Raw genomic sequence first — 12,067 nt, forward strand, 5'->3', positions numbered from 1 at the left:
ATGCCATTAGGTATAACTCTGGCTTAATAATGTCAAAAGGTATCCCTGCTCTGCTGGGACCGAGCCATGCAAATGAAGAAGATCAGATTGGGCCCATTCTCCCCAGTAGCACACAATGCAGATTTCACTCCGGGCCTACAGCAGAAATTCTGGTAAGGATGGAAGGGAGTGGAAGCCCTGACCTTGAGGGATATGTTTCAGGATGGAGGCCCGATACCGTTCATGGAGTGTAAACAGAAATTCGACATTAGTGAAAAAGAAAGGTTCAGATACACACAAATAAGACATTGGATCTCCTATCCAGCGGTGAATAAAGCAGGAACAAGGACCCCAATGGGTCTAGAATTAACCATGCAGGAGGGGGGGCAGTGAGGGGGATATCTAGAATATACAGACTGCTTGATGGAGCAGAGCCAGCAGACAATCTCCCGTACAAAGGGAGCTGGGAAAGAGACATCGGGAAACAGTTATGGAGGTGGAGTGGAATCAGGTATGGGCCAGAGCTCACAAATCCTCTAGATGCACAGCGATTAAAGAAGCAGCGTATAAACTTTGCTACAGATGGTACATGCCCCCTACCGGCTACACAAAAGTAACCCAGAATATTCCCCAGAATGCTGGAGGCAATGTGGTGAGAGGGGAGATAAGTACCACATGTGGTGGGCATGTCCTAAAGCAACAACCTACTGGAAAGAAGTACTAGGGCATATCAAAGACATAACTGGTAGGGAATTACCGCTATCGCCCAAAATAATCCCATTAGGAGCGGTGGCAGAGAGGTCTTATGCAGCATCAGGTCACACTGCCAGCCTAATTACGCACCTACTGTCGGCTGCAAGAATGACGCTGGCACAACGTTGGAAGATGAAAGAGAGTCCAACAACGCCATGGTGGTGGGTCAAGGTTTTGGGGGTCATGGCAATGGAGAAAGTAACCGCCATAAAAGCATGTAAATACCAGAAATTCTTGTCTACTTGGTCCCCCCTTACAGGATTTTGTTGGGGAAAGAGAAGCCCATTTCTATAAACCACAGAACCTTAAGAACATTCATGTCTGTTGACAGCCAGGAATACAAAAGGAGCAAGACTCCCATACGGGGAAGGATTAGAGGAAGGAATAAAAGACTCTGGAGCCTAAGGGTAAGGGGTTAAGGTGGGGGGTGTGGGAAGAGGACCAAGAATAAAAGGGTAAAAACTTGGGGGTTTCTGTTGAACAGCTGTAGAGAGCAAAGTTATAATGTGGGTTCATATTGCTATAAACTATACTATGACGTACTTGTTGAATGTAATGTCTTTGGGCCTCATTACACGGATGGCGGTAGGGATTTACCGGTACCGGTAAAATACCGGTACCGGTAAATCCCTACCGCCTTACTACGAGGTCCCTTTGCCGGTTGGGGGATTTAACGCCTGCTTTTTGCAGGCGTTAAAAACCAACCCGCTAAGGGACCTCGGAGCTAATTACGGCACCGCAAAATTGCGGTGCCGTAATTAGCGCCTTCCCCATTCCCATAGAGCCCTATGGGGCAGAAATGGGAATGGGGAAGGGCAATGGCGGAAGGGGGATTTACCGCCCCTCCAACCTTGGAATGGGGCAGTAAATCCCCTTTCCGCTAAGGCGGTGCCAGTATTTTACTGGCATGAGCCATGGCGCTAATAGCGCCATGGCTCACCGCCTACCGGGTAATGAGGCCCTTTACCTCCAAATGAAAATAAAACTGCAAAAAAAAAATCATCAAGACACAACAACTAAAATGTACTAGTTAGTTTTATGTGAAAATGCATTTTAGACTCTGCAGAAGAGCCTAACAAGCTCTTCTTACAGGGCTTCTACAAGTACTAAAAGGGTACTGGGCTACTGTACACACAAACACTCCAAACCAATAGCACCAAAAGAGACAGAGTGAATATGTGCATGAGAGAAACAGAGACATGTGTTTATGAGTGATGTTGTGTGAGAGCAAAATAATGCATGTGTATAAGTGATTGTAAATGTGAGACGTTATGTGTGGGAAATAAATTGGTTGCATTAGAGATACTGTATGTATACATGTGTGAGGAAGCACATGCATTTCAGAGGGCTTGTTGGTGTGAGAGAAATTGCGTATTTGTGAAAGAAAATGTGCATGATTCTGTGTGTTATGAAATTATTGTAAGGTAAATATTATGTGTGTATACGTGTTTGTGTGACAGAGCGAGAGAGAGACAGACAGGCATAGACAGAGGGCCTCATGAAAAATGTGGCGGTGTGGGAAATGTGGCATTAAAAGTGACAGTAATTCCATTAGCGCCACTTTTCCTGCCCCACCAAAATACAAGTTTGCTGGTGGGGGTTGACTGATTTACCTCCAACCAAGAGCTGGAGGTGAATCAGGCCCCTGCTGCAAAAAAACAGTATTGCCGGCACTGGTAATACCGACACTGGTAATACGGATGCAGTAATACCGGCTATTCGCCCCATGGAGTCCTGGGACTCCACCTGTAATATACCGGCAGACTCCTAATGACCAACAGAGAGTGAGAGCGGGAGATAGAGAGGGAGAAGTCTGTGACCGAGGTGAAATGTGCATGGGAGTAAATCTGTTTCTAAGAGAAATATTATGTGGGTGGTGGTGTGTGTCTAATAGTTACAGATTGTGTGTGTGAGCGAGACAGAAGGAGAGTATCTCTGTGTGTGTTTGAGATTGTGTGTGCAGAAGCACAAAGGCCTGTGCTATAAAGATTATGTGCAAGAAAGATTCTTGTATTAAAGCATGTGAGTGTGAAGTTTTGCTTGAGTGATTGTGAGTATTATATAAAAAGGAGGTTTTGAATGAGAAATGTATTTTAAAGACATAGTGAAAGTGAGACATAAAGCGATGAGATTCCTGTGAGAGGAAATGCGTGTGTAACCGAAGTATGTGTGGGTGAAGTGAGTGCATCTGTGAATGTGAAACCACATAGGTGTGAAAGAGAATGTGTGAATGTGTGAGTAAGATATTCTGTGAGAGATATAGCTTGTGTAGGGTGTTTGTGTGTGAGAGTGTGATTGCGTGCTTGGTCAAGATTGTGTGCTGAGAGTAAGTGAATTTTTAAGAGACCAACATTGTACGAGATAGATTAGGTGTATAAGAAAAGGTGTGTGTTGGAGAATTAGTGTGCGAGAGAAAGTGCTAGTGTGTGTTTGTGTGTGTTTATGAAAGATTGTGTGTGAGAGAGAGAAAGACTTCAAGAGAGAGATGGAGAGATTATATATAAAATGCATTATTGATGAGACAGACATTGATGAAAGAGATACATTGAATGCGAGATTTTATTAGAGAGGAAATGTGTGAGAGAGAAATGTGTATATGAGAGAGACTTTGCTACAGAGAGGTTATGTCAAAGATACAAATTGTGTTTGTGAGAGAAATTGAATGTGTAAGAGGCTGTTTTACAAAGATTATTTATGAAACAAGGTTGTATATGGCAGAGAAATGCAGTGAATTTCGGAGAGATTATGCAAAATATTGTGAGTGTGTGTGTGTTATGTTATGTTAAAGGTTCTTATACTGCACACTGTTGCTACCAGGGTGGTCTCTTGGTGCTCTGGCAAATCTGTAAAGCAAGGAGGGAGGCGGATAGGTAAGTTGGACTGTGCGGGAGAAAAGCTCCAGAGAACTGTGATGTGCTGTTGGCAGCGTCAGTTTGGTGATACCTTTCGCTGAGCATAGGTGTGTTTTATGGTTGGTAGCCACCATGTGGTGTTGGCAGGACTATGTGTGGTCTGTTTCATTGTTGTGAAGTGTGCATGGTCTGTTGTGCTATTGAGGTATGGTTGTGTTTGGTTCAGTGTTTGAGATGGTGTATGCAAAAGTGTGAGTTCTTAGTAGGGTTAATTAGTGTCAGTACCTTTCTTACACCTGCTGTTCTGACTAAATGCGGCCATATCCCTTCCCATGTCATACATTCTGGGGTGCTGAAATTCCCCCCCCCCCCCAAGTTCCTCTAGGGGTGATGTGTGCCCTGTGCCCCACGGTTTGTTTGTGTGAGATTTGGCCCACTAGCACAAATAGGCTAAATGTGTGTGTGTGGGGGGGAGGTGTGGGGGGTGTCTGTGTGTGTGTGTGAGAGAGAGAGAGGGAGAGAGAGAGAGACAGAACGCAAGGTTTTATGTGGGAGGGATAGAATTAGTGTCTGTAAAAGAGACACTATGAAAAATAGAATAGATTGCATGTATGACAGACATTATCTCAGGGAGAGATTATTTGTTAGGGAGAGGTGGTGATTTAATGGCTGCCAGACAGCTTCTTCCCATACTATATGCCCCAACTGTTTTTTTCAACAGGATAGAAGATGGAAGCTGGAAGAAAGAAGATGGAAACAGAATCCAGAGCTTTCCTTCTTATCTGCTGACAGTGTCCACTGCTGCACCACCCAAATGCAGAGTAGATTTAACAGGGAATTACTAGATCATCTCTAAGCACTCACCCTGCCACAAACAAACATTATGCATCTCTCCAGGTCATGTGTGCAGCAAATCCTAAACCTGCGAAGAGTTTAAGAGCTCTGGAAGACTTAAAAGAATGCATACCCACTGATAGCTTCTTTGTGGGGAGAGAAAACAGCATGGACATAGCTTTCCCTGATTTAAACTCCGTCATTGTCCCTGAGCAAAGTCTGTAAGGGGGTGGGGCAAGACATCTAACATCAGAACTGTCCTAAATGTCCATAGATGTGGCGAGAAGCCACCATCTAGTGGCACACAGCCTTGCCCCCTTCCCTTCTCCTGTATCTACTATTGCAATGGTTCCTACCTCCTTCTTTCATGTCATGCTATTGGTCAGAAAGGAGATAGCCATCACTACTAACCAAATATGCTAACACTTTTGCTCATTCTTTAATGATTCTGTTGTGAATCCATGGGAGAGGCTGAAGCATTGAGGAAGTGGCATTTTATAGTACATGTTGTCCTCAACAAACAGTGCTACTGCTTTCTTGTCAGGCATGGCATGTAAACAGGTGCCACGTTGTTGTGAACTACATGACCTATTGCAGGAGCTACTTCCTCTCTTTCTTCACAGAGAATGTAGATCCTGGTGAAATGCCTTGTGGGGAATGCAAGGTCTTGGAATGATGCCTCAAGTGATTTGACAGGGTGTCTACATGACAATGATGATGTTCAAAGCCCATTGGTGGTGAAAATGATAGTTCCTTGGGATCAAGTGGATAGATGTCGTTCAGTGTTTGGGTGAGCAGATAGTTGTAGGTATCTGTAGAGAGAGTTAGCAGACCTGATCGGGAGAGGAGAATTGCTTCTGTGAGACAGGTAATCATGGCTTCTACCAACTCCCTATAATGATGAGAGTGAAGCTGTGTAAACTGCTTCAGAAAACGGCGTTGCTCTTTTCCCTGCTGCACGATGACGCTTGACATCAGCATTAGCCCTTCTACAAATGACCACCCGAGGGAGCATGTAGCTTGATGCAACATGGCTTCCTGCATCATCACCTCTTGGTCTAAGTTTAAAGTGTCATGGAAAGGTCCTTGGCAGATGTGATGCGGCAAGTAACATCCATTTTGTACAGGTTTCACAGGCACTTTTCGCATGGGGCATCCAGCAACACAAGTGGTAGGAATATGATGGATATTGCCCTCAGAGTGTGGCCTACGGGGATTTTGAGCCTCTGTGATGGTTAAAGGGGTTGGCATCTGGGCCCCTAGCCTGGCTGGGAACTCCAGAATAGGTTCAAAAGGCCCTTTTGTGGCCACACAGTCTGACCAAGATTCATCAGGGCTAGTTCCTGATGGTGTAAATGAACGGAGGTCGAACTCTTCATCCTCTGAGTCACCAATGCCAACAGCAGCACGTGCCACCATTGTTGAAGCTCCAGAAGAGCTGTTGCTATCCTCGCTGCTCTGCTCCTGCCATGTCAGGATGGCCTGGTGGACACACGCCTTGATGGTCTTGCTTTTCCCTTGCATTTTAGTTGATGAAGTTGCTGGCACTGACTGAATATTCTTGCCTGTGTACAACAAACCAGTATAGCAATATTATTATACATTCTGAGCTCATTTTAACTACCCCCTTTTAGTTCTTCACTTAGACTGCTGTTTTGCCTAATGAGACTTCTTTTTCTAACAGAGAACAATGAAAGTGAATGTCCAGGACATCAACCATTTGTTTGATAACAAATCTTTGTTGCAAACAGTTATAACAGAACAGTCACTGGCCCACATAGAATATTGTGAAGGATGATCTTCAGTCTATTTCAGTGACACAAGAGTACTGCATTCGCCTAACATATTCGAGGAAACCAGCTCGGTCTCCTTGAATAAAAAGCAATTTTGACAGCCTTCATTCTGCTGAGCATCTATGATACCATCTGCACCACTGACTCTCTCAGTTACTTGAGGAGTTGGCTGGATTGGAACCCAAAGAGCTGAGGTGCTGGTAGTCTTATCTGTATGTCCATTGAAATTGTTTAAGATTGGTATTTTTCTTTGAGACAATACTGCTAGAGTGCAGCCAGATTGGGGTCTGTCCAATTTCCAGTACACCCAGTCTCTGCTGCATCGAAAAGAGAAAAAAAACATTGATGTAATACCATTGATACATGTTTAGCTTTTCTGTGTTTTCAAGCACAAAAAAATGCACAAAATCAGTGAAAAAAGCACAGACGTGTATTTCACCAGGCAACGTGAGCTGAGGAGGAACAGGGATGGATTCAGCCAAAGCACAAACATTGGTCCTCATTCTAAATTGTCCAGTCTGGGAAGAAAGTGCCAGTATTCATCAATACTGGCACTTTACCGGACCGGCGGAATATGGGTTTGCTGGTAAGGCAGTCGCCCTGCCGGCAAAAAAAGCTGTAATTACCGGCACCGGTGGGTAGTTAACGGTGGGTAATTAATGGGGATTAATTAACACAGTCCCTCTGGCATCCGTAATCCGGCCGCAATGCCGCCAGACTGGGTGCCGGAAACGGTAACAACATTTGCAGGTACCCTGGCGGCTCTACCGCCGAGATACCAGCAATGTTGGAATGAGGCTGATTTTTCTGAACTAACCCATGACCAATACGCACACACTCTTAACCACTGACACCAAATTCCTAACCCCATCCATTAACAGTGAAGGGAAAGAAAGGGAAAGGGAAGAACATTGAAGGATCAAAAGCATATTACTACTGGGGCATCATTAGACAAAGCAAGACTTATTGTGGAGGTGGTAAGAGCAAGATATTGATGTTTGCACCCTTTAATATAATCAAGGCGATGAGGGTTTGGGCATTAAGCACAAAGAAGGAAACCAAAATCACACAAAAGCGCAATGTGTGCAATGCATAACGTCATTAGTTTCTTATACAGTCAAGGAGTATTTGTTCATTGTAATTCTAGCCGTCAGCTTATTTTCCCACTTTACTTACACATGTTCTGTAATTGATAAAAAACAGTAATCATTTAAAATCCTATTTAGAGCACCCAATTGCAGCGGAAGACCTGAGATTAATTATTACTGTTTTTATCAGAACAGATGTAAGTAAAGTGGAAAAATGCCCCAACAGCATACCCATGATCGGCAAGTCCGGTAAAGTGCCAGTACCATGAATACCGGCCATTTTCTACCAGACTGGCCGAATCCAGGACAAGACTGGCAAGAGTATTTGAATAGGAAACACATTGGGTCTCATTACAAGTGTGCCGGTCCGGTTACAAGTGTGCCAGTCCGGTAACAATGGTGCCGGTAAGCCTACCGGCACTGTTGTTACCAGGCCGACACGCTACAATTCTGCAGGCGGTACGGCACCCGCCCGCAGACTTTGAGGGAAGCACCGGCACTGTTGGACCCCTTTTTATTGATTTTTTTAATGCTATTAACATTCCAAAAAAAAATCCGAAAACATGGGTAGGGGCAGAGATCATACCTATTTTTAAAAAGGGTCAGAGGGAGGACCTGAAGTACTATTGGCCAATATCTTTAGTAGATGCTCTGGCGAAATTATACAGTAACAGCCTAGTTCACAGTGGAAAGGAGAAAATGGAGAATTAACACATGTACAAGCAAGCTTAAAAAAATAGGCACAATGGAGCAAGTGCTTCGGTCGTATATGATAATAGAGAAGTTTGTTATATGAAGAAAAGAAACCCTATGCTTGCTTTTTGTAGATTTCCCACAACATTTTATAGAGTCAACAAGGCACTTTATGATATATTCTTACGTCTTTGAAAGTACCAGACAGCTGAATCACAGCTCTAAAGATGTTTTATTCCAACAACTATGCCTTTAGATTTGGGGAAAGTGGTGTAAGGAAGGCACAGTATCACAGGTGTCACACTGACACCAGAGATGCAATTTCAAAACCTTTATTAGATTTGTGGAGTTTGGAAAAACTCCTACTTTGCCCTATAGCTATGATGGGAGTAGTTGCTACCATCAAATAATAAAGAAAACACAGTCCTAGTCAGTCTCTGTCAAATGAAAATGGCCTATAGTAACAAAACCTAATGCCTGCCGTATCTCTTATACAAAAAGTGTGTAATGGGGAATATGTATGCAAAGGAAAATCAGTGTTATAACATAAAGGTTTAAGATGGCTGAGTCAGCTCTCCTCCCCATGTTTGACAGCACAGAGTAAGTTGGCTCCCGTAGACAGGACAACTCACTCTGGCTCAGGTTCTCAAAACAAAGGCAGTTCAGAATATGGATCGAGACCCACCTGGCCTTCCACATTAAAGTCACTAATTCCAGCTTTCAAAGGTTCTTTCACAGTTCAACAAAAGTTCACGCAGGTCTCCCTTGGTCGGGCTCAGACCTCTCAAAGCAAAAAGTTCACGTTGGTCTCCCTCGATTGGGTTCGGACCTATCAACCATAAAGTACCTGATTCAACGTAGATCTCCCTTAGTCGGGCTCGGACCTCACAATCACAGCATTTTTCAGGGGTTCCCTTCCCCAAGTTTAGATCACATTTTTAGTGGTTCCCTTCCCCTAACTTCTCACACTTCTGGTCTCCCTCAGTTGGGCTCAGACCTTTTCCTGATGTCGAAGATTTTTGAATGTGTGAGGCTTTTACTTTAGACCTCAGCAGAACCACTTTGACTCTCTCTTCAGCTCACACTCCTATGTAATTTGCCCCAGTGTCTATTGGTCTTGATAGTACAGTACCATAAACTAAAAAGACCAAAATAAATCTTTTTCTTCAAGAATTCGCCTTTTCACTTTCCCTTTTGCCAGGGTTAATCTTGACCATTATGCATTTCAGAGTTCATTCACTTTTCCGCTTTATAACAAAACAATTCACATTTTGCAGAGACTTTCGAGTGTGCTACTTCCTTACAGCGGACCACTCTGCTACTCTGTATCACTGGCTTCACAGTTAGCAGCCACTTAAAAGTTCATCAATGGTTAGCTTTCTTTCGCGTCTCATCAGCATGTGTGCAACCTTCACTTGTGAGATACACTGTTGCAGCTTCATTCTTTCCTTGACACAAACCGGCCTTTCATGTCTTTCACTAACTCACCAGTAGTGTGCGTTCCTTTCTTGTTTTTGCGGCTTTGATTTATGAGTCAAGGTTAATACCATAGGCTTGGCCTCACCTCCCCAACTCTGTCGTTCACCCGGCAGGGTCGCTGGTGTCCTTGAAACGCAATGCAGATTTCTTCTAGTTTGCAATTGGGCTTTCCTCGCATCTCTTTCACGGCATCCCGGAGGCAACGACCTCCCGCAGGGAACTCCAGGTTTTCATTACCTTTTGCTCTAGTCCCTCGATTGGTCACTCTGCTCCAGTAGGTTTGCCTTCGCCCCAGAAGTTCTGCTCCCTCTCGTGTTCCACCTTGCTCAGAGTGTGTCTCTATGTTCTGCCTTTTATCTGGGTGGGGATGTGTAGTGCAGCTTGGTCCTGGCTGAAGCATGTGAAGTAGGTGATCAATGAATTGAACATGGCCTCTGTTGTGGAAAAATGACCACTGACTATTACAGTGGATTAGTGAACAATTTATTGGTAAAAAAACAAACAGCAGGACAACAACAAACCAAAGACAGTATGAGACTTTGACACAAGTGTGAATCCCCTCCCTTCATGCACCGTTCTCTTATACCCAAAGGAACACATGCATTTCAATGGAAGGGGAGATCCAGACAGGGCAGGAAATCATACTTTAATATAAAAAATAAAAATGATTGAAGTGTTTAATTACATAAACCCTTTAACATTATTAGTAAAAACATTCACATTCATAATTAATAAAACAATATACTTAAAAATGCATCTTAATCTAAAATTATAATACTAAAATCAATGTCATGCGGCAGTTAACAGTTTAAAAATAAAACAAGAATTATGTGTAAAAGAGCACCTTAATGGCTAATTTTCAACAGTGTCTCAATTTCTTCCATATGTAGAATACAGTATAGTTCAAGACCAAGCTAGTGCCAGAAAATATGAAAGCCCGTGTTTGGTTGCTGGAAGAAATTATCTAAAGGGAAAAGTATGTGGTGGTATCCTTTATCCAATGTGGTTGGTCTTTTGACAATGTGTTAGCAAATGCCTATCTGTTTCCACCTCCAGTTTGCACAACCTACAAATGGGATCGCCCCAAGCAATGATCACCCAAGCTCTCACTCCAGAGAAGGTAGGGAGCAGACCTAGGCATAAGAGTAAAATAAAACGCCTGGTTTTTCCATCTCTGATAGTCTGGAGATATTCAAAAGGGTTGTTTATTGGGAAAGATTGAAATACATATCTCTTATAATGCATTCTAGTTGAGAGACATCTAAAGTTCTTGTCTCTATCCCATACCTCAGCTTTTTTTATTGCTTTAATCGCTATCCCAATATTGTCAAAAGATTGTATGTCACAGCCAATCAAATCTAAAAACTCGAGCACTTCTTTCAGCCAATTTTTCTGTGCGATTTTGTGATAGGGTTCTTGCCAAACAGAGATTAAAAGTACTGTACGTTGTATTCAAATGATTTCCTTCTCTGATTTGTATAACTAACACTGCACTATTCATTTTCTTAAGAGTGCTAAGTGCCATTGTACCCAATTCACAATGAATAGCTTCTATAGGGGTGCAATTAGGTAAACCAAGAGATCGTCGCCATAATTTCCTCTCTAGCGGGTCCAACCAGGCAGTCTCTTTATCCGTTAATATCTCCAGGCCATATAGGATGCTCGCTTCAATACTATTCTTGAATACTTTCATAAGGCCCTCTACAGAGTGACCTCTTTTAGATCTTATGTATTGTCTTATAGCATTACACTTTTAAAGAGTTTTAGTGATGACATAGTTTCCTAATTTATCGCCATTATCTGTTTTGAAGAAAGGGATACCTAGATAGGTCTACGTGTCTACTCTTTCAATCAATTCCTTTCCGGTTTTCCAATTAAAAGTTTCTATTTTTTATTCATTTTATGGAAAATCATTATTTTTGTTTTCTTATGGTTTATTTCTAGGCCATTTACGCTGTTCATTTTTTTTAAGTACAATCGGAATTTGGTCTAGAACAAGAGTGTCATTGGGGTATGAGAGCCAAGATACTGGTTGGTAGCCTACACGGGGGGTGGTGGGAATTGTGACATTTCGATAAATCTTCTTGGGGATTTGCGACATAGAGATTATAGATAAGGGGGGGCCAATTGTCCGTGATAGGTCAAGATAGGGTCGCTGAGAAATCCTTCCTGATTGATTTGGACTCTCATTAGGACTCTTATTGAGGTATTAGAGTTCATTTCTCTTACAAAATGCAACAAGGCTGGGTTAAATCCCCAGTTCTCTAATTTCTCTCAGAGGCTCTATTAACCGTATGAAAGACTGCCTTGTAGTCTACGAAGCAGACATACAAGGTCCGCTCTTTGTCCAGTGTTGCCTCTTTTATTAAGTAGGACAATGTCCAAAGATTAGATAGTGTGCTGAAGCATTTTCTAAAGCCTGCTTGCTGATTTTTAAAAATGTTCTAATTTTTTATCCACTGGTTTATATGCTGCATGATAATTTGCGCAAAGAGTTTAGAGCTGGCATCGACCATGGCTAATAGCCGATAGTTATAGGTATCTAGCCTGCCTGCCTTCTTATGTATAGGGATGACAATAGATTCTTTCCAACTCT

The 12,067-nt window shown here is 42.9% G+C and overlaps 1 protein-coding gene across 1 annotated transcript in view; it reads right to left on the minus strand.

Annotated features, from left to right (window-relative positions):
* Positions 1-4,834: 4,834 nt before the first annotated feature.
* Positions 4,835-12,067, minus strand: part of LOC138513681 (uncharacterized) — a 352,424-nt gene continuing 345,191 nt past the window's right edge. The window contains exon 4 of the mRNA XM_069628746.1: positions 4,835-5,983. Coding sequence (XP_069484847.1) covers positions 5,019-5,983 — 965 coding nt within the window. The 3' untranslated portion in view covers positions 4,835-5,018. The remainder of the gene's footprint in view (positions 5,984-12,067) is intronic.

Source organism: Ambystoma mexicanum, chromosome 12, assembly GCF_040938575.1.
Source record: "Ambystoma mexicanum isolate Mex_15411 chromosome 12, UKY_AmexF1_1, whole genome shotgun sequence".
NCBI classification, from domain to species: domain Eukaryota; kingdom Metazoa; phylum Chordata; class Amphibia; order Caudata; family Ambystomatidae; genus Ambystoma; species Ambystoma mexicanum.